The following is a 23,371-nucleotide window of genomic DNA, read 5'->3' as shown; positions in this document are numbered from 1 at the left end:
TATGTCAAACGTCGCCATTCATTCGTATGGTTAGTGAACGCTGATCGTTGCATTTATGTTTCCTTATCCCAATGAAATGGACTGACGAACGAGCGTATAGCGTTCGATGACACTCGTCGTGCTCGGCGCTACGCGTTGCGGCAGTGACGCACAATCCTTTCAGTCGACGAGTAAGAGCGTAATTTTGCAGACGTGTTACGAGTTATCGTTGACGAATACAAGAGCGGCGAAGCAACATCGTAAATGGCATAGGCATAGGCGTGCGCATGGTTCCCCTTCAGGGGGGGGGGCAAGGCGGGTGAAGGTTCAATCTAGTCCCCCCCCCCCCCCCCCCTCGCGCACGCGTATAGGCAACGGGCATAGGCAACGCTGCTAAGTTCACGACGGCGGACAGAACGACACAGACGAAGGCCCTGGTCTGAACAAGCTCTTCTGAAGTAACATCATTGCGCTAATAATTTTGCTCACTTAATCCGCGCAGGAGTGCAATCAGTAGGCGTAACATCGTACACTTTAGTATTTTTCCTGTTTTTTTTTTCCTTCCTCGCTATAGCCATTATACGCCATGCAGAAATATGGCTTTAGTTTTTTTATTTTTTCATGTGCGTGTCATGGAAAGCATTATTTTGCTAATGCTTAATTTACTCATATTGCTGCTGTATTTTCAGTGAGGGCACTGTCTACGCAAAAGCAACCTGCTTCAGAAGAGATAAAGAAAGCAGGAACGCCTTACAAGGAATATCTGGCAATCAAGTCGAGCAGCGGGGTTGTAACAGATGCATCTTGTGAGTGCCCAGCAGGTGCAAGTGGGGCTTGCAGCCACATCCTTGCGACAGTACGATTGATCGCATTGCTGAAGAAGAAGGGTTTCAAGGAGGCACCTCCAGCGCTGTCATGCACTGACCTTCCGCAACAGTGGAGGCGCCCCAGGCGAGAAGGCATCCAGCCAACAAGCCTCCAGGATGTCGACTGGAGAAGCCCTCGGCAAGACGGCGCACCAATGCCCATCTCAACTCGCGGGCTGTCTAAATGACCACATCGTGGATTTGGCACGTAAAACAGCAAAAATTATTGATTAAAAAGAGCACGCCTGCAAGCACCTGCTTGGTTGATAAGGTGTTTCACTACTAAACGCGAGGTCGTGTGTTCAATCCTAAATGCACTTCGGTGGAAGTGAGATGGAAGAACATTCGTGTAATTAGGTTGACGTGCACGGTAATTAACCCATTGCTGTAATAAAGTTAACCATATAGTGTTGCTTTCGGTGGTTAGACACCATCAACGTAGAAGCAACGAGTGGTCGCACCAATCTATTCAATGGAACGCTTCATATGGAGGCGCCGTGCGCTTCACACTTTTCACACTAAGGGGCAACTAAATAGGGTTTGCTTGGGCTTACAAATCCTGGTAATAAATTGTATTGCACGGGATTAAAGTGAAAAAAAAAAAAAAACACTTGTCGCCGTCGTACCAATCGCACTCTTGTTGGGTAACAAAGCGCATATTAAAGAAAAGTGCGCACAAGCGCATATTGGGCGCAGGCTGCAGCACACATCACGAGATATAAAAAGGAATTTGGCCTATGCACTGACAAGCGCTAGGTGGTTGATCTCGCTGAACAGTTTTTGCTAAGTCAAATGCTTCTCCGATTCGATCCGAACGTGAACGAATGATTTGACACATATATCAAACATACGTACCTTCCTTCCTTCACTGTCGGTCACTCCACGTTGACTGCAAAGGGGAACACAACAGTGTTGCGGCATCTTGATCACCACGAATAAAATGAAGAATGACACGCGTTCCGCTGCCGCATTCACGACGGCGTACGCAAAAACATGTGCTCCGTGCGAGCGCGCACGGTGTCGTCTGCTCCGCCTGACATAACCAAGATGGCGCCGGCGATTGCAACGGCGCCTGCTAGATGGCGCTGCTAATATCGCATAAGGTCTATACGTTGATGTACTCAAACAAGAAGACTTTATTCCTGACTGGCCTTCCAGGGTTGAGCCCCTGACTTACCTAAAGGAATTTTAGGAATGTAACGACTTATAGGTGTGTCGACTGTCTTGACATTGCTGCAGTCGTGTGTTATTGTATTGTCTGCTGTTGATGCTTGTGCCGTGTTAAGAAACCTGACAATTACGCCATGCACCATTCGTTCTTCAGGATACTAACGACAGAATGCAAACGCACGTGGCGTTACGTGAAACGCATGGGACGCCTTACGTGGCGAAATTAAAGTTATGCTAAACGTGGGCCATGCTGCATCGTTGCCCGCGCTGCATTTGCGTCGTATCGCTGGCGACCCATGCTATTTTTCGTTTTTGGGGTTGTTGTTATTGCCCCCCGAACATGCCTCATGCCCAATGCAGGTGATTGGGTGCGTGAATTGTAGCACAGCACCACTCGTGGCCAGTAGGCCGGCCAGGGAAGAGCGTCCCGTAGCTCGTGGTGCCGCGAGGTAGTGGGAACGCTATGGCTCTTGTGGGCTTATGCCATAGGAGGGAAGAAACGCGACGGCTGAACCAGAATCACAGTATATATATTACACCGCGACCACAATCCTGAGGTAGACGAAGAATAAAAAAATCACAGCATATCCACGGAGTGAATGATGACGAGTGGGCGAAGCTGCGGAGGTTCATCGGTAAACCGTGAATCTTCCGTGAATTCTGCCCAGTACATCATCACCGACGTGAGATCGGGCGCGTTTATACTAAAGGTTTGATGAGTTATGACGACTTGCAGCTCACTTTAATTTTACATGTACGCTGTGAATTTTCATTGTTTAGAAAACCATTGCTTTAGAAAACATCTGGCGTCTTTCGTTAATGTCACGGACGGCTATGTTTGCGACCCGGCGTCACGGCGAATTAACTGGCGCCGCTCTTCCCCGCTGACCGGCGGGAGCCGCGTACTCTTGAAAAGAGCCGGGAAGTGCTGAATGGGGTGTCCTTCTTCGAACGTCGCCGCGGACGATTGATCCTTTGTACTTACGGCGGCGGCGGCAGGATCTTGCAAAGGCCGCGAGGTACTCCGAACAAGCTTTTGACTTCAAGACGCTCCGGCTGAGAGCCAAGCAAACTGACCGTTCCCACGGGAAAAACTTCAGGTGGACATGCAGTATGGCAGCACCCTAACAGATTGTCACCCTCGCTCAGTTGAGGACCCTCTCCTAATTAAAAGGTGGTGTGGTCAGTGTATTTTTAGGGCGGAGTTTCGAACAATGAAGGCCGCATGATTGGACCCAGGTAGAGGTCCGTTGTTCCCCCAGGAAAAGGATGAGGGGACACGAGGATGATTTAAGCGCAGGATTTGGCCCTGCTAAGCAGTCTAGTCGCTTACCAACATGGTGTAGAAGCAGATCAACAAGTATCCCTTCTGGAAGTTTTTAGTGTGGCTCTGTATCGGCTGGCCACCTAAACTTAGCCGTTCGTTTAGTTGTGACGAGAAATTAACGACCGCATCGTAGACATCGGAGCTTCCTCTCGGGTTAGCTCAACCTGCCCGAGATCGCCTTCAAGCACTAGCCTCCCGGAAACACCAGCGTTGCAACACCACCGACATCGCAGTCGTGCCAGAACTCTCTTCGACTTCTCGCTTCCGATCGTCGTGGACTCAACGCTGCCGGTCATCACACGTATGCCCTCACCTGTTTATATCTTCGAACTTTCGCATCAATAGTTTTTAGTGTTTGTTAGTTTTGTGTAGTTTATAATCCTTCTCTCCTGTAAGCTGATTTATTGAGTTTGTATGTATTTTGTTAGTTTGTATTAAGTGTTGTATTAATTTTCTTGTGCCGCAATATCCCTAGAGTAAAGTTGTGTTGTTTTGTTTTACCACGTCTCTGATCTCTTCACTGTCTCTGCTTACGTACGGAACGAACTAACCTGCTGTCATCCCGCCGCCGACTTCGCGCTGGCGACGCTGGTGGCAGCTTGTAACAGTTAAGCAGCTGGCGTCTTTTCGTTTTGTTTCTAGCTGCTTGCCGTTCTTCCTGTGACATTCCAATTTCTTGCTATCGCATTCATTGCTTCGCCTTTGGGCCGAAAGTGTGTTTTTTTTTAATACCGGACAGACTAAAACGCTCTATTGACTGTTTGAAGCATGCCTGGATACGAGACGGACAACATCCGCACTTCTAGCGTGAAAACCGCGGAGCAAGAAGGAAGCAGCTCGAAGCGTCCCGCGACAGACGCAGACGACGCAGAAAGCCGAAAGCAGAGGACGCGGTGCGCCGATGTAGCTCCTCCGTCGCAGATTGGCCACGTCGCTCTCCGGCAGCCGGAGAACGTCGCGAAAATGGGTCTCGGAACCGTTCTCCTCTATCTCTCTCCCATTCTCCTCTATAGATAGATAGATATCTATCTATCTATCTATCTATCTATCTATCTATCTATCTATCTATCTATCTATCTATCTATCTATCTATCTATCTATCTATCTATCTATCTATCTATCTATCTATCTATCTATCTATCTACAGTAAAACCTCGGTGATACGATCACGACTCGTACGAATTTCGGGGTGATACGAATTTTTCTGTGGTCCCGGCCAAGGCCCATTAGCATGCAATGTATTGGAGTACGGTTGCTGCGAACTGATTTGCACCCCACGACGTTTAATACGAACGTACGCCAGCGCACAGGTACGAAGAGGTACTGCCCGCGCTGTCGCGGAAGACCCGGCAGTCACACGCGGGCGCGGGCATACGCGCTGCTCAACCGTCAACGGTGCGTCGTTGCCTCCGAGATAGTGCGCGCGAATCTTGGAGGCCTTTTGGCGCCTTCGCGTTTAGATTACAGATGACGGTGACGTCGCGCCTTTTTTTTCCCGACGCGTTGACGCGTGTTTCTGTGCTCGAGGCAGCAGCGTCTTTCTACTCTGGAAACACGTGCCTGCCACGTCGATGCAAGCCATGTCCCCGCAATCAGACGTTATATGAAACAAGACTGAAACTTGGGCTGCGGGTCCATCATGAAGTCCCATTAAAGGTGGACGAAGACCCCAAGAGACGAAGCGGACGGTCTCGGCGAAGGAGCTTGGCCTCCATCTGTCGTGTGCAAAGCGCTTCTTAAGTTACTTTCGCCGCACTGCTTTACTGTCATGCAGAAAAGCGTAGTAAGATTAGGAAGGGGCTACTAGTGGTCACGGGGAACACACATCTGGTTCATTAATTACGCACGCGCGCATGCACCGTATATTTACGAGTACAAGTATGATCGCTGGCGTCTAAAAACTTCACTAGCAATCATTCAGAGATGTTCACGACGTCGCTGCGGCCCTGAGACACACTAAATTAAAACGTATGCCAACTTTCTTTTATCGCATACTAATTTTCCATGTTTTCTGGTGATACGAATTTCGGATGATACGAATATTTTTGGCAACCCCGCGAGATTCGTATCACTGAGGTTTTACTGTATCTATCTATCTATCTATCTAGCCACCTACGACTTTGTGCTCTCCTGGCCGTTTCGTTAGTGGGATGTATACCGAAATTTGTATGGCATAACATGACTCTACGATGAACATAAGTGACAGGTCATAATATGAAAATCATGACGTGTTTGGCATGATCGGCATGATTTAAATACCATGGTCTTGGTGCTCTTGCGGCTGTTTCGGTAACTTGATATATGCCAAAATTGATATTGGCCTCGAGATCTTTGAGTGGCGCCCTCTCGTGTGTGACGTCAGAGAGGGGACTCGGGTGCCGCTCTTCGCGCGCGCGCTCGCTGCGTGAAGGCTACTCGACGCTACCGGCCAGTCTGTCCTGCTCGAGTTATCGAAACATGAATGGGAAAGTTGATAAAGCAATTTGTACTGAATGTTCAAGCCAAATGCCCAGCGAAATCGAGCGGAGCTGCCGTCAGGAGCACGTTTAGTGTCGATTGCTCCTGGTGTCGTCTGCTAGCCATCAATGTGTACATCTGCATGTATGGCGACGATTTCTTTTTGCGACTGTTCTATGGCCGTGGCGAACTCAAAATGACTTTCTGGTCCGTTTTCAATCACTAATTTCAGCTTTCGAGCTTTGGCTACCGTGTCTGCGTTAAAGCGCAAAATATGTATACCGCGTGCTGCACGTGTTCGGTTGCCAAGCCTGCTCCTTCGATTCAGTTCCTTTGCTCGAAGTTTTAAACGCATGACAAGCGACGTGTGATGTCATTCAAATCAAATAAATGGTAAAAAGCTTGAGAGCACGTGTCAAAAGGGGATGCACCACGGTGATATGAAATATATCGTAGGTTGTGCGGAGTTGTCTTTTCTTTATTTTTGTTGCATATTTAATCCCTACGTCAATAAATTAACGTTTCCTGACTCGTTCCGGCCGTTTGAAAGCATGCTGAACAGAATTAGTGTAATCATACTAACATAGGTAAATACAAAGCTTTCGCATCGAAAATCGTAGTAAGATCTATTTGCTATAAAATAGTGTAATTCACTCAACGGTCGACCCCTGATAGGGCGTGATGCTGTCACTGTACTAAAAAGACTCTCAGGGTCCTTATGCATTTGCCTAAGGCGACTCGAAGGCGAAATCCATCTTCTTGTTTTTGTTCAGTCGATGTATTGCTCCTACCCCGCCCTCTTCCGAATGCCTTTTGAACGTAACGTGGTTTTGCACTGCCTCCAGGATCGGAGGCATTGCAAGCTTTATATACATCACTTGGTTTTGCATTGCCTCCGTGATCGACGCACCGATCACGGAGGCAATGCAAACCGACGATCTAAAGTGATGACGTAATCATGTGACGTGACCGTGACGTTATGGCGTCACAAATTTTGGTGGTTGTGATGTCACGAGGACGTCATAAGGTGACGTCATCGTGTGAGGATTTTTAGCATCCCTCGTGTTGACGTTGCCGACTAGGTTCGCCGACGGTACATTTTCGCGTTTGATCAAGAATCCAAAGCTTTCATCGTAAAATAATGAACCTTGTTATAGCGCGGTAAAGAATAGCAGTAACCAGCCAAAGGGGCCAAAAGGATGATGGGAAAGAGCTCTCTTGCTCCTCTTTCTGGACATCTTCTCCACTTTTTCATACTGTTTACCAAGCTGTATTATCGGTGGCAAATGAAACACGAACAGCGGAACGCGTTCTCCAAGCATTAGGAACTCCTCGAGGCCAATATGGCCTCGAGGAGTTACGGAGTCGCCCTCTATCGGACGCGCCTCGATTGCGTGAGGATACCGCCGGCGCGCTCCCCATAGGTTTTGCTGTCGGCGCTCTACAAAAACACCTCGCGGAAGCCCTCCAGGGCATTTCTGTAAGTACTTTCGAAATGAACTGTGTTCTTTACTGTCAAAATAATCATTTTCGACGAACTGAAAGCACAATATAGTCTACAGTCGCTGTCTCTTTGCAGAAAACCGAGCACCCGCTTCACGCTGTCACCGCGTTGGAGACCCCTGAACCGGCTTCTTGCGTGAAAGGTAGTCACTCGCTGAGTGCAAACTATGTGAAATATCTCGTTAGAGTAGACTGCCTGTATAACCAAACGGAGCATAATAGAAAGAAGCGTCAAGCCAGCGATCGCACGGGTTCGCGACGAATGACGGTGCCTCTGCATGTATGTTCGTACTGATGGTTTCGCTTTTGCTACGAGCGCATTTTGGCACCGCGCTGTGAACGTTAGGCCGCAAAATATGAGAATTTGTGAGTAAACAAACAACTACTGTTGCGCGGACGCTATCAGAGCAGTTCAAAAATAATTTCCTTACAACTGCGGCTTCGGTGCGCATGGCAACTTTGTGATCTGCCGTCCCGATGATTCAGTGTTTTTTTTTTTTCTTTTTCGGTCTAAATTCGGGTACGTTTCAATGTCATTTGACAAGTTGTCTCGCACTGCGTATCGATCGGTCTTCTCAGCGGGCAAATGCCGCTGCTTCTGTTTCTTTATTCAGCGCATTCGTTTCGTTTGGTGCTCACAGAAAACGTGAGCAAATGCGACGCCTTTTTTTAATGCTCCTTAATTATCGTTCCGTTTGCATTCCAGTGAACTTGCCGCTCTCTGTCATCAACAAATTCATAGACCAAAGCTTCACCACTTCGAGATTGCTGGTGGAAGAAGAACCAGTCTACGAGACCGAGCATGTAGTAGCATGCGACGCCTAGGAAAAGAAAGAAAATACAGTAACGTTTGCGGACTTGTTCTGCAAACGTCGGCTGTGAACCAGGACCCACATGAACTTCAAATAGCGGTGAATAAAATAGAAGTTATTGCAGCAACCAACAGCCGCAAAACAGGATAGTAATTATTTGGCGTGTACCCCAGCAATTTTGGCAGCAGTGTCGTGTCTAACGCCAACAGGGTGGCATCTTTCCCACGTAAATAAATGAGGCTCCAAGAAAATACATGGGGTTGGCCGGTGGGCCGATCACGGAGGCAATGCAAAATTTATGTAGCTTATTAAGCAATGCATGCCTCATCAAATAGGAAGGTTGCCCGTCGGCGTCCCGCGTCGGCGGCGTCAACACGAGTGATGCAAAAAATAATCGTCACGTGATGGTGTCACCATATGACGTCATCATGACGTCACAGATCGCCAAAATATGTAGCGTCATTATGACGTCACATAATGTGACGTCACATGATGACGTATTCACACGTCGTGGTCGCTTTGAATTGCCTCCGTGATTGGTCACGGAGGCCGTGCAAAACCGCGTTAGGCGCAGAACGCTTTTGGGGGGGGGGGGGCCGCGGGAGAATCAGTACATCGACTGACAAGAAGGAGATGGCTTTCGCCTTCTAGTCATCTTTAACGAATGCATAAGGGACCCTGTGCGTTTTTAATTTAATGTATCTAAACAATGACTTGCGCATCTGCAGCCGATTTTGTGGACGCTGGGCACGGGGCCGACGATCAAGAGGTCGCATTGGAGGGTTCTGAGATGGCATCGCACGTGGTAAAAGGTAGCGCTTTTACCATCCTGCGGCAGATAAGCATCATTTGCCGGCGGGAAGCGCGCGCGAGCCATCGTCTCAGTGCGCGCTGTCTGCTACTCACCGAACATCGCAGGCCCGAAGCAGTAACAAAAGTCTTCGTCGCGGAAGTGCTTGTTGCACACAAGACTCGTAGCGGATGGCTACTTGCCGGTTCTTAGCTTTACAACCCATGCTTCACGCTTTTTCTTGTCCCGCGGTTACCAGTGCAGGCTGACACTGGGCTCCTTTGCGTAAGCGCGGCACTGCGGCACCGAGCGGTAGAGCCCTATGTTCGTCGCCTTCGGAGGCAGCCACTCCATTACAATGGTTTCAGTTGAGTAGAAAATGAGAGAAAACTTCCGAATTTGAACAGACCGCAGCGCATGTGGGACTTGAAACTCGTTTTCAAAGCACGCGGCAGTGCGCCACAAGCAGCCGACGCGGCCGCTGAGACCACGTGATCCTGCCAAGCACGTCACACCGACGGTGGCGCCAGCGTTTCCAGTGGTGGGCCTCGAGGCCAATAATGCGTGCCGTCCTGTCATCACCATTGACAGGCACGCACACCCGATTAAGCAGCACTGCGCAATCGAAAGCATGATTCTGGCTCACTAGCGGCAAACCGCAAGAGCGCACCACTGCTGGCGCTTCATTCGGAGGCGATAGTACGTGTAACAAGTTTTAATGTGCATCCAACTCGCCCAATTTACGCTAGTTGTCCGCAATAACCCGCTGGTCGATGAAGTTATCAATTTTATTTTGTCGGCAAACGTTTTGTGTACGTGACTACGATTGGGAGTGGAGTGTGAACTTTCGTTCAAGTCTGTTTACATAACGCTAACTTTTGCGAATAAGCCGTGAAATTGATCGCGCTTCGCTTCAAGTCAGCGTAGACTCTGTTTAACTCATTTGGCGGGACATTCGCGCTTTCACGTAAGCTATTTCAACGCCATTCAGCCCAGTAAGTGACGCTACGAACTCGGTGGCATGATCCTGACCGCGATGGCTCTGTGTATATAGAAGATACGTTAAATGTTAACGTTTCTTAACCTCCAGTAATGCTAGCAGCCATCTAAAGAACTATCATTACACGAAAATACAGCTAGTAGTCGAGGAATCCTGCTGTTCTAGCCGCAGCCTAGCAGACGACAAAAGCCGAATCCCCGCCTTTGCGTCACCGGAGTGCCGTTCACAGCGCCGCTATCGGTGGCTCACCAGGCCAATAGCATGCCAAGAGTGTATGACGAACGTTACACAGGCCCTAACGTGCAAATCATGAAACGCATGCCATGTACGGCATGATTTACATGACATGGTCTCGGGGCGCTCGCGGGGGCTGTTTAATTCAATGGATATATATAAAAACTGGTATGACAAAATATGTCTGTATGTCGAACATAAAGGACAGGTGGTAACGAGGAAATCATGACATGGATGTCTTGTAGGGCATGTAGGGCATGAGGAAGAAGCATTGCGCAATGAGAAAGAAAGAAAGAAAGAAAGAAAGAAAGAAAGAAAGAAAGAAAGAAAGAAAGAAAGAAAGAAAGAAAGAAAAGCAGCAGGTCTGGCACACCCACGCCAAACATCGATTGCCCCCATTTCCCCGATAGGGGTGGGGCTCCTGAATCTTTTGCTTTCTTTCCATCACGTTGCGCAATGCTCCCTCCAAACTGTTTCCTTCTTCCATGCCGGGAATGAGACCCTCATCCACGTGATTAGCAGCGCAGCACTTCATTTGCTGCGGGCAACAACGCCGGTCATGCGTCCATATTAAGGCAACAATGAAATGTGGCAGCGTGAAGTGACAAGTGACCTTGATAAAAGATCAGATTGACGCATCAGAAACAGCTGATCGCTGAATAACACGATCGAGAAATCATCAATTATTGGAAAACGGCGCATGCACATACGCATGTGACCGGCGCACATTCGTCGGCCGCGTTTCTCTACGCTCTCCTGCGCCGGGTTTTTCACCTATTATGCCGCCACTGAAATATGTGCGCTATACAAGCGTCTCTTAAAGGACCCCTCACCATCCCGAGTTCAAAGACGAGGGAGGGGTTTCTTTCTCGGCTTCACTACCCTTTGTGCAGGCGATATGTCCTCCTCGCCACTTATTTCTCAAAAGCACGTGTACAATGCCAGCACTAAGCGTGGAGCCTCTCGGGATTTTGCGCTTGGAGGCAGTGGCGTAGCCAGGGGGTGGCACACCGGGCCCGTGCGTCACCCCCCCCCCCCCCCCGAAGTTTTTTCCCCATGGGATACAGAGCACAAAATGACACTCGACCACACTTACCTGCCCTGACCACACGTCACATCAAGGATGTACCTCCCCGCCTCGTTGACCCCAGCAAGGACAAAAATAAAGTTATGTCTCTCTCTCTCCCCCCCCTCCCCCCTCGAAAAAAATTTCTGCCTACGTTACTGCTTGTCGGCTATACTCTGTTATCTCCGCTTGCGCAGTCGAAAACCCCTAAAATTCAGTGAAATCAGTTGATCGCGCACAACAGTCATGCGAGGAGACCTGGAAGAACAGGTGGGCGGCTGCATGGCAAAGCAGTGTAGGAGAAAAGTTACAACTGATATTTCGCGGATCAGGACAAATCGTGAGTATGTACCGTAATGACGCCACGTGAATCGCTGTTCTTGCGCCACGAAGAGCGCCAGAAAGACGGGAAACGCCAGGAGAGAATAACGCGCTCGGCTTTTGTATTTTCAGAGGCTGGTGAGGGGGCCATCTAAAGAGGATATGTAGCGTAGTGGTGAAGACACTGGCCTTCGGAGCGCGAGGGCTCGGGTTCATGCACCGGAGTGAAAACTTATTTCGTATAGCAGCGATCATCTTATGTGAAAGACAGATGGATGGACAGCTTTCTCGTTGAGCCGTCATAGATGTGCTTACGCATTTCATACGGCTAACAAAAGTTACTAGTTTTAGAGAAACCACAATCAACTTTATTTATTTATTTATTTATTTATTTATTTATTTATTTATTTATTTATTTATTTATTTATTTACTTATTTATTTATTTATTTACAGTTCCCTTACATGACATGATGACATGACATTATGGCAAGCTAAGAATGCAAGTAGAATCAACAACTATCAGCGCACCACGCCATATTTTGAGAACCGTGTTGCTCTATAAAGAGGGAGCAAAATGATTACGCCATGATACGTATATCCGGCAAGCCCAAGCAAAAAAAGAGTAAGAAAGTTTGACGACACAGTGCACTTAGGAAGATGAAAGCCCACCTTTCAGGCCGAAGCAAACAGATTGCATATTCATAGCTTCGTATGTATTTAGTCACCAATGAGATTATCGCTACAGGGCTACCGCTGATTCTTTCCTATGGCCTACCAGCAGCGTGCTATGCAGACGCAGGTTACTAGTCTAGACAAATTAGTTTACGCTCTGCAAACCGTCTTTCTCAACATCTTTACAGTTTAGCCAACCGGAAGAATTTAAAACTCTGAAAAAAAAAAATCCCCTTGCAAAGGCACGAAGGTTTGTTATAACAAGAGCGTCATAGCCCCAAGTGGCCAAATAGCCAGAATATTGGTAAACAGGGTAACTTTACCTGCCAGTCAAATGTGAGGACGTAGGAGAATACGTTGGTGCTCTCCGTGCGGGTTCTTCCCGCCAGGATCGAGATCTCGTCGATGTAAACCTCTGTAGTCGGGTTGGCAATACTGTTGCGCGCGTTCGTGGGAATCATCAGGCCAAGCGCGAAATCGCCCTCCTGCACGCAGGTATGCAGGAGGGAAGGAAATGAACAGCATTTTGATATTTTTAAGGGCACTGACAAAGTCAAAAAGAAAATAAAGAAGACGAGAACACATGTGCGAGGCAAAGGGCGACTGCATGTGAACATCCGCAAAAATGTGACTAGCTGGCCCGCACAAAAAGCTTAAGTTAGTCCCATACACTCAAAGAATGTATTTGGGGTGTCTGTCTGGCATGCTACAATACTCTCCATTTAGCCCCGCTAGCACCCGCCACGGTGTTCTAGTGGTTATGGCGCTCGAGTGCTGACCCGAAGGTCGCGGGATCGAATCCAAGCCACGGCGGGCGCATCTAGATGGAGGCGAAATGCTAGAGGTCCGTGTGCTTAGATTTAGGTGCACGTTAAAGGACACCAGATGGTCAAAATTTCCGGAGCCCTCAACTACGGCGTCTCTCATAATCATGCCGTAGTTTTGGGACGTAAAATCCCAGCAATTATTATTATGCCGACTTGCGTATCCTTTCTCGAAAACAGCGCACACTTTCCTATCAAGAATGCTGTGTTACGCTGGTTACGCTCCTAGCACGCACGGGACTTGTGAGTGAAAAATACCGGGTGAGCAGCGATAACGCAAGGAAAGCGCGCAGATAGATGGCGGTCATTGCTGCGTGGTAGAACTCCCATAGTACGCCCTTGTTTTCAAGTGTGTACCTTAAACTTTGATTGGTGACAGTTTAGCCTTACGGAAGGAGGAGCTCTGCGCCGATCCTTCGTAGGTTAGGCGCAAAGCTCTTCCCTTATGCGTCACGCAGTCGCGCGCCTCGTTTAGTTTAACAACAGTCGAAGGCATAGCCAAAAATGATAACGCTTACGGTTTTACTACAGGCTGGCGATATCATGGAATGCTGCGTGTCGCAGTAGCAGACAGCCTTGCACTAGTTTTCACTGTCTTGCATGCGTAATTACGCAAAAGGCAATCAATATTTGCAGCCGGATATCTCGCAGCACTGACTTGCTCGAACAATTCTACCCGGTGGAACTGTGTAGAAACACGACAGCATATAATGTTTCAATACAAGCATGCCCCCTTACTGCTGTCACTGAAAAGCTCATTATTTAAAGGGACTGTCTACCGGTCAGAAAAATTTTTCTGATTGTGGTGAAAATGAGAAGATCGTTCGTCACATCAGCGGCAACAAGCATGCTTTTGTCCCATAATAAAAGGAATGTTATATTTAATTTCATGTTGAAAATCGTGAAAGAATGACCGCTAGCGTCACCCAACGGCGATGTGGTTCAATCTACTGGTAGGACAAGAAATCCTCACAGGCATACTCATTTTGCTTGAAAACAAACATGTATAACTTAAAATTGCTTTTTACGCACCTGAGGCAGCGTTAAGTTGCGTCAGAGAGTAATTTTTTGCCTTTTTTTCCTCACGCATAAAAAAATGCGCCCGGTGGCACTGCTTGCGGCGCCGCCTTCGATTTTGTCTGCTTCGACTCATGCGCTATGCCATGCGGCCCTCCGCGCTGGTCGTACCGTGCAACTGTATTGCTGTTAGGATGTCTCACATGTGCTGCGCTGTGAAGGCGTGCATTTATAGTCTCCTTTTGATGAATCAACTTGGCTTGGATTGCAGCAGCAGTACTAAAATAAACGCATAGACTGCGATTACAGCACAACAACTGTTCTGTAATCGTATAATAAGGCTTCATTTAACCGCTAGCGCGCTGAAAACGACTGTTACATTCATTACATTAGTGTTCAGCGAAAATAATGTAATCCTACAGAAATCACATGTGCTTTCGGTTTTATTTTTTACTGGCACCACAAGCGTCATCGCGTCCACCAACCAGTGTTGTGGGCATGTTTCACGCCACTGGAAGAAGACCGAACGCAGATAGAAAAATTGTGTTTTAAAAATTTCTGCTCACTTTCCAGAGAAATCGCTGCAGGGTTGGACACTTCAGGCTGTATGCTTCCGATTGCGGTACAAAACAGAAAAGCGATGAAGGGCGGTAGACGATCCCTTTAATCTTAGTCGATTGGGCGTCATAGAGTGATAATTATCTCACTACGTGTCCCTCTGGCCACACGACCTAATTGCAGTGGTAGCCTTCACGTACACCCCAGTGCTTAATTTTCAGAAAACCATAAAACCTAACTTTGATCACCCTGTATTTAGCACGTTGATGCATGCACATTATGGAACCGCGAAGTTTGAACCGCGAAGCTGTTCTAGGGCTGGGCCGGGCGACAGTTGTCCGGCCAGGGTAGTCATGCTCCGGTTCCCAGATACACCCATAGATGGTGTAGCGGCCTCGGTCGTGGCAGTTACTGTATATGCTACCTTTAGGTAGCAGAGTTGCGCATAGGTCTGGTTGGCAACCACAGGTATGCGGCGAAGACGCACTCCGTTTTTGCAGGCGACATGCCTACCAGGTCACCGATCGACATGTTTGGCGTGTCGAAGACCAGCGATTAACTTTACTGTGAATGACTAATGTCAGTCCAATTCGCTGCAGCGACGCCATCGAGAAATACAAAAAAACCCGCATTTCCCCGAAAGGGAGTATGAGGAAGTGCGAAGCACGGGGTGATGCTATGAGGGGGCGCGCGCGACTAAACTGCAGAGCCGAGCGAAGGAGACGGCAGCGAGAGAGCACGCGCCAGCCGACCCACGGAGGTCTGGCCGTTTTTAAGTGCAAAGCACTTTTACTGATGATGATGATTAAGTGTAATTGATGATTTAGAGTGTTGTTGTCATGATGCATTTGTACACACACACACACACACACACACACACATCTATATATGAAGTATTATTTATTTATTTTACACTTCACGCTTTTCGTATGATGCGTTAATGCACCTCGCGAGTGCGTCACACACACACACACACGTACACACACTACACACGTCACTACAGATCAGCACCTATTCGTGTTATCGTTGTAGCTCACGGTTAGTACCAGCGCTTTGTGATCCGAGAAATGGACAGTGAGCGGATCCGGCAAGACGGCGCGGACCGTACAGTTCCTACTGAACGCCAAGTCTATGAAGCCACCGTTGAACTTGGTCGGAAACTCGAGAGAGACACGTCATCGAGTAATTGTTCAGCACGTGGCCAACCAACCAGCCATTGTCCTTTCTAACGTCCACGTTAAAGTCACCCACCACCACAACCGGAACCGAGGGACGCGGGCGCACAGACACACTCTCCATCGCCGCATCCATCTGCTCCAAGACGGCATCTCGCGAGAGGTTCGGGGCTAGGTAGACGGTCACAACCAGGACGGCATCGACGGAGTAGGCACTGGTGTAGACGGAGGCGTACGGCGACTCGTCTCTGAGCGGGGGAGAGGCACACCAGCTGCATGGCGCCGTGACGTCACGGCGCGGAGAGGGTGCGAGGAGCCGGCGCGGCGCGCGCCGCCACGGCGCGGAGGTGCCAGCTGCACAACGCGCCGTGACGTCACGGCGCCGAGAGCGGTGCGGAGCCGGCGCGGGGCGCGCGCAGCCACGGAGCGGAGGGCGGAGCGCGCGCAGTCACGTGGGGCGTGACGTCGCTGCGCCGTCGCTACAGACGCTCCTCTCCGCTCCTCGCGCCGTTGATAGGGGAGAGGAGGAGGAGCGCGGATGCCGGCGGAGTTTTCGGGGTCGCTTAAGAAGTGCATTCGCACTTAAAATTGGCCCGAGCGTCAGCTTCTCCGCAATGCATGGTTGCTAGCGGCGTTTGGAAGACGGATGCGCAACTCTGCTACCTAAAGGTAGCATATACAGTAACTCTAGGTCGTGGTCGAAGCGGCGTTTCTAGGTGTCGTTGGCCGGAGAGGCGGTAACCAATGCGAGGCCGCGCTGGGCTCGAGGAGTAGAGGCGCGACGGAGACCAGACCGCCGGCTATGGGCATACGAGCGGTGGTTTATGCGCGCCACGCCCTTTCCGAAGATGGGCAAGACTTCACGTACGCCCGAGGAAGAAGGCGCTCTCCGCGAGGGGCGGTGGGGGTTGGCACGAGAGCGCTTCGCTCTTTCGACAGCTTGCACTGCGTGGAACTGGCTTAACCTTCAACTGCGGAGTAGTTGAAGGGACCGTGCTGTCGCCGTCTCATGTCTCGCGTTGGCGTCACGCGGGTCCCGCGTTTGATACACATAAGCCGAGCAGGCGGCGTTTGGAAGCCGAGCGCTACGTTTGGAGCGCCAGCGCTTGCTATTCCGTCAACGCCAATGTCGCCGAAGGGCCAGTTCATCTGTCCGAGCCAGCGAAGCGAGAGAGGAACGCCAGAGTCGGGAATTAGACACAGATCTACGGAATAGAGAAGCGGAATCGAGACGCCAGGGCCGGGAGTTAGACGCGCAGCGCTCGGAGCAGCAAACAGTAGAAATAAACCGAATGTAGGAGACCATGCAACAAAAAAATAGATCAGCGCAGAAATAAATCAGATAATCTAAAAAAGAAACAGAAAAGGATATAACATAATCACATGAAAAGAAGAGAAAAGAGCAGATGAACGCAAGAAAAAAACACAAAAGGACAGCTAAACACAAGACAAACACAGGCGAATCAATGATCCACAGTTCGCACAGCTTTGACTTGGGGTGGAAATAGATTTGATTTCTTTCTTCTAATTTTTCTTCGCGTAACGCAAAGACACTCAGAGTGCGAATACGAACGTCTCTCTGCAGTGAGCCGATGAGCCCGGTCCAGGAACCGTTGGGGTAACGGATGCCAAGCGTGCGCTCGGGTGTGAAGGCGACCGAGTAACTGCGCACACAAGAACGGCAAGATGAATATGGGGTGCAGGAAAAAAAATACGAGGCAAGAAAAAAATGACATGGAATAAAAAGCTGAATGGATTATTTCAAGTGCAAGTGGAAGTTTACTATTTTATCGCAGGTGCATAAACGGGCTCCCGTAATACGTACATCAGGAGAACCATAAATAAGGAACTGTAAGGCTGACTTTTGCCATTAGTGCGTGAATGAAACCATTAAAGCAGCAAGAATTAACAGTGCAGAAATATATTCCAAAGCCAAACAATCCGGAGGTGAACGCTGACAAATAATGTAAAGCAATTAGACAAGTACTACAAGTCCTGTTATCAGAATTACAATTTAGACACGAATAATTATTTACTCATTTTAACAATACTGTTATCAATGGTCAGTATTGGGCTGCAATAATCAGAAAAAATAGCACTGATAACCAAGCAATACCTCCTATACATAGTAATATCATTCGATGACATTTCGATGTTCGAAGGTATCAAATCGACAACGAGATTGTTTTTGAAATTGCGTCATTATGCAACCACGCGCGTTGTGCGTTCTTTATCCCAGGGACGTGGTAAAAAAATGACGAGTATGGACTTACTCCGCTTCAGGTCTCGGATAATGCGTGGAACTCAGATTTGCCAGACGGTAACATCCAAAGTAACGGCGTGTCTCAGTATGTGCTTTCGACAAGGTCTACATTTCGCCAGGCCCTTGAGAATGGACACCAACAGAGGAAGACTAGGCGAAAATTTTATGAATTTGGAAATTGGTTTATTTCGTGAAATGTTACTATAATTTCTTCGTTCGAATGTAGCACCTTGGCGCAAGGACACCGCCGTTGACGCTATCGATACACAACCAAGTGAACTTGTTGAGTTTGTAGCGAATTCAGAGAATGCTGCGCAGCTTTCGCGGACGTGCATGTGCTTACCGTAACTGCACGCTCACTAGGTGTATATATATCCCTTACTCAGTACTCAGCTTATCAGTTAGTGTTGATATTAAATTGTGGACAGGGGTGCTATGCAGGATGCCCCGAGTTTGGCGAAACTCGGGATCTTTCCGAGCTCTGACGACACCCCCTTTTGAACGAGTTAACAGTACGAGAAAGTGAAATCCATCCCTCAGCGCGCGCTCCGTTCGATTGGTTACGATGGAACGCGGCGTCACGTCGAGGGCGGTCGAGAAGGTTGGGTGGTGCCTTCAAACTTGAGGCACCTTCTTTCATTTGTTTGTCGTTCCACTGAGTGTAGAAGTGACTCATGCAAGAAAAGTGGCAGAAAGTTCTACTAACTATATTTTAACACGAAAGTGTTTTATGCCTGGGTCCACCAAGTACATCCGTCACGGATATGACGTTATAAAATGGACGCCAACGGGTGAGAAAAAAAAAACCAAGAAAAAGATACCCCGCTGGGGGTCGAACCCACGACGTTGCGGCCGCGACGGCAAGCGCCCGGCGCCCTGCCGACTAAGCTAACTCGGGAGATGCGAGACGCGGTGCGAACGCGCCTTATATCTTTCACACATTCTCTTTCGCGGCGGGCGGAGCGGGGCGGTGCCGCCGTCTGTGAGATGTGAAAAGAAGTAATGCTTCACGATCGACACTTACTAGCGCTTACTCCGAGATTGCACGCGATATCGGAGGTCTTGGCTACAGCGTCTCGATACCAGAGCGGTAGACTGGCCGCGCTGGCGTCGCCGAGGCACCCTTGACGCAGTTACGTTGGTTAAGGTCTTTCTTTGCTTTTCGCTTCGTGTTAGCGTGCGTCGGCTCATCGGAGTAGTGAAGCTTCCACGTGCACCAACGGGATTTCTCCGCCGTCGACTGCTTCGATTGCGAGAGCACCGGCTAACAAAACTGCTGCAATAAGCGTTGCAGAAAGGAGGCGATTTCGACGGGCGAATGTCGTGCTTTGGTGGAGCGAGAGCAGCGCCTGCGAGACAGAAACCAGCGGGACGCACGCCTTTGCGGCTCAGGCTACGAACCTCTACCTCCCGTGTTGCTGAAGCGCAGTGTGTGTTAGTGTATGCATGAGCACAGGCGTCGGCTACCGATTACTAGAAAGCGCACTCCGTGCCCTTTCTCTCCTTAATTGACGACGCTTTGAAGAAGTGCATACCGGGTACCAGTGTTGATTATGAGCTTGTTGATATCATCCTTACGCGGGGTTCACGATTCGCTGTGTCCAAATATATGTTCACACCGTCAGCTACCACAACGGTTTAATCATAATCATGGGCGTTAGTCGTCGCGATAGAGACATGCTGTCAACATGGGTGCATCCACGTCAAACGGTGCTATAGCTGCCAAACACGAATACACATTGTAGAAGGTCTCATATATCACTACACAATAAGCACTACTTCTGTGAAGACACGTTTCACTTTCGTGTTATACCGATTCCTATGACGGAGGGATCAGCCATGTTTTTTTTATGTGTGCACGGGCCGTTTGAATCTATTTTCAAGCGTTTAATATCTGCACTAAGTATCCTTTAGAATAATCAGCCCCGTGGCATCTAAGATTAGTTCCGACCGAGCTCCTTACAACATCGCGGCTGGAGCTAATCGCCGAGGCCACGTGTATAATCACCATGGTCGGCCTGTACATTCTAGCGCGTTGCTCGGCCAGCGCGCGCCCTCTTCGTCCTCTAAATAATCGTCTGCTCGCTCCCCGAGTAGGTGTGTCCGGCTGATTAACTAATTGGCTGGGCGGTATACCTAGCTTAGTCAGGACATGCTATAGCGAAGCTGATTAAGCCAAATCATGCTAAGGCCGAGCTAATTAAGCCCCGTCTTACCAAGACCACGCTAATGAAGCCGTGTAAAGCTAAGAACAAACTAATTAGGAACATGCTAATTAACACGGCGCTAATTAGGAGCGTGTAATTAAAACCAAAATAATCAAGACCTTACTCACGGATATCATGCTAATTATGATAGTGCTAATTAGGATTATGCTAATTACCTCTGTACTATTGAGGACCTTGCGAATTAAACCTGAGTGATTAATGTCGTGGTAATTAAAAGATTAACAATCAAGACAGGACTATTCAGTATCATGTCAGTTAAGACCGAGATAATTAGGGCCATGCTAATTACACGGCGCTAATTAGGAGCACGCTATTTCAAACCAAGCTAATTAGAAGCTTCCTCGCCAAGTACACGGTAAATATGGTCACTCTAATTAGCACTATATTGAGTACATTCGTGCTAATGAGGACCTTGATAATGAAATCTGACTAATTAATGCCGTGTTAATTAAAACATTACGAATTAAGACATAACTATTCACTGCCATGGTAATTAACGCCTAGATAATCAATAGCACGAATATTGAGACCGAACTGACACGGTCATTATACTGAAGCAGGCCAAGCATACTGAGTAGACGAGCTACGTAAAAAATTACACCATCTCCCGCTAAAGGGGACCATGAGGCGATGCGAAGCCGGAGCGCTTGCACGATCGCGTTCCGTTGGCGTTCGTTGGGCATGCTACCGACCTCGCGTCGTGGAACGCGAAGAGGGACGCTACGCGCGTCATATCTTCCATCTAGCCTGGCCGTTAATTCTCACAGGGCGAGCGGGGAACGCGGTCGACAGGCGGGCGAGAGGGGGGCAGCATAGGAGAGGAGAGAGAAGGGGAGGGGACGCGCATGCGCTCGAGCTCATCGCGGCGTTACGCAGGAGAGAATTTCGGCATGTCTAGCACGCGTTTCAGAGGAAGAGTGGAAAGGGGGAGGGGAGAGGGGTATGGGAGAGGGGGAGGGGAGAGGGTGAGTGGAGAGGAGGTGTGTGGGGAGGGTATGCGCATGCGCAGTAAGGGTGGTCACGCCGCACACCACCACCACCACCACCACCACCGGAATGAGCTCCGCCTTAAGATACTTCGCATCTAATAAGCTCGAAGAAGGTAGCTGACCACATGCTCCTCCGATGGCCCCAGCCTTGCGCAAGTAGTGCAAGCTGAGCAAATTATTTTATATGCAAAGAAGCTGCTGAGTAGCGTCCACTGTATGATATACTTGACAGGCACACCGGCACTGTGACAGTCCCGAGTTGAACTGGGGCCTTTTCAGAATCAACGAGTTTGTGCCCGAGTTCGCACGTCAATCTCTTTGATTGATAGACGCCCGCGGCGAAGAACGGGTCCACCCACTGCGTTTCCTCTTGCCGAGGAGCATTGCTCACGCCGCAACGCCATTGAGCGGCACGATTCATCTATGAGCTTAATCGCACATATTATGCACACACGCACGAAGAACTAATGGTTAGATCATCACGTGGCTACGATGTCTCGTATTCAATTTCACCGCGCTCACGACGTACCACTCACGGCCACGAGGCAAGCGCCCCTGGTGGGATTTGCGGTGAGAAATGTTATTATTTACTTGTTTGTGGAGACATTGTTTTTACCGATTCGTTACTAAAGAAAAATTTTTAGACGTGTAATGTAAGTATATCAGTAACCTGTCCATTTATTTATCTGTAATATTCCAGAGAAGCGAAACGAGCTGCACCAGAGTGCTGCGTGTGCGCCCTTGTTGCCTTCGAGAGTGAAAATTTCCATGATGCAGGTGGAACGAAAGAATTCTCCGAAAGAGGACAAGCACCCACGAAGACGCCCGTGGGAGGCGCGATGATCAGTTGGCAAAAAGATAGCGCGACAATCACGTTGACGTCGCTACACTGTCAAAATGTTGGCCGAGTGGCGGCGCTGACGCGTTCGCACGCGGCGTTCCTTTGAAAACCGCCGCAAATGCCGCACATGCGCATGTGACGCCATGCTCGTTCTTGTAGCCGTTTTTATCAACGCTGCTATCGCGTGCTCCGCACTGTCTTCCTGTCATGACCGCCGTAATGCGAGCTCGGAGCAAACTCGTGTGCCGGAGAAGCTCGAGCTATCCTGCATAGCACCCCAGGTCTGCACGAAGAACAGATGCTGAAATATATACTTTTATGCGAACTTGTTCTTCCGTCTGATATGGCGAAGAACGTGAAACAAAGAGTGTAGAACAATAAGGCCCTGTTGGTGGGCGGTGTTAGAACAGGCGCGTTGGATATCTTAAATCGGCAGTTACACGAAGGAAATACGGCCATTGTTTCAATTTTCGACTTAAGACTCAAAAGGGCGCCGCCAGCACTCACTTAAAGCGCATCCCTTGGGACAGCTCCCGCAGGATGTCACCCAGTAGACCGCGGATGTGCACACGGCCTTCGTCGGTGGACGTGAACACCGCGTGTGGGTCGTACTGTGGAAAGACAACAAAAAGAATTCGCGTTGACAGGAACATATTCAGCAGGAGTCCGAGGCTTTGTTAAATTTTATTAAGGCGAAAGGCCTGAAGGCTCAAGAGTGATAAAAATCCGGCGTCTGGCGTCTGCGTGAACATGAATGACGCCGAAAATACCCGCATACACCGGGTAAGAATTAAAGGGACATTAAATTCAAATATTAAGTCAACGTGAATTGCTGAAATGGCATTCCCGAAATCTCTTATTGCATGCAAAAAGAACCTCATTCACGCAAAAAGAATCTGATGCTATGTGTGATGACGACGCAAGTTTTGTTTTTGCCGAGCTGCGCTCTGAAAGCCCCTTGCTCGGCCGCGCCGCAGCGCCAGCTGTCAACGAAATGATTAGTTAGTAAAGAGTCACGTTTTCGTGGTATGCACTAGAGGTGTGCACGGGCTCCGGGTAGCCCGAAAGCCCGAGCCCGACCCGGCCCGCGGGCCGGGCTCGGGCGGGCCGACGCATTTTCACCTCGGGCCCGGGCCGGGCTCAAGCCCGGCGCAAAGCCCGACTCAAGCCCGAAATATAGAAAATGAGCGGAAATTGTTTTCCAGCACGCATACAGCGCCTTTTCCGCGACCGCCCTTTACCGCTTTTCCTTTCCATTCGCTACTTTAAACAAAAGGG

The 23,371-nt window shown here is 49.1% G+C and overlaps 1 protein-coding gene across 1 annotated transcript in view; it reads right to left on the bottom strand.

Moving 5' to 3' along the window:
* LOC125757412 (probable glutamate receptor) overlaps positions 1-22,699 on the bottom strand; it is an 80,013-nt gene extending 57,314 nt beyond the window's left edge. The window contains exons 1-3 of the mRNA XM_049412995.1: positions 22,601-22,699; positions 17,346-17,436; positions 12,522-12,683 (exon numbers count right to left, since the gene is read on the bottom strand). Of these exons, the coding sequence (XP_049268952.1) occupies positions 12,522-12,683; positions 17,346-17,436; positions 22,601-22,611 (264 nt within the window). The 5' untranslated portion in view covers positions 22,612-22,699. The remainder of the gene's footprint in view (positions 1-12,521; positions 12,684-17,345; positions 17,437-22,600) is intronic.
* Positions 22,700-23,371: the final 672 nt, after the last annotated feature.

The sequence above is a fragment of the Rhipicephalus sanguineus genome, chromosome 2, assembly GCF_013339695.2.
Source record: "Rhipicephalus sanguineus isolate Rsan-2018 chromosome 2, BIME_Rsan_1.4, whole genome shotgun sequence".
Taxonomy (NCBI): domain Eukaryota; kingdom Metazoa; phylum Arthropoda; class Arachnida; order Ixodida; family Ixodidae; genus Rhipicephalus; species Rhipicephalus sanguineus.
Note: the sequence above shows the minus strand (reverse complement) of the source record. Positions and strands in the feature narration are given on the sequence as shown.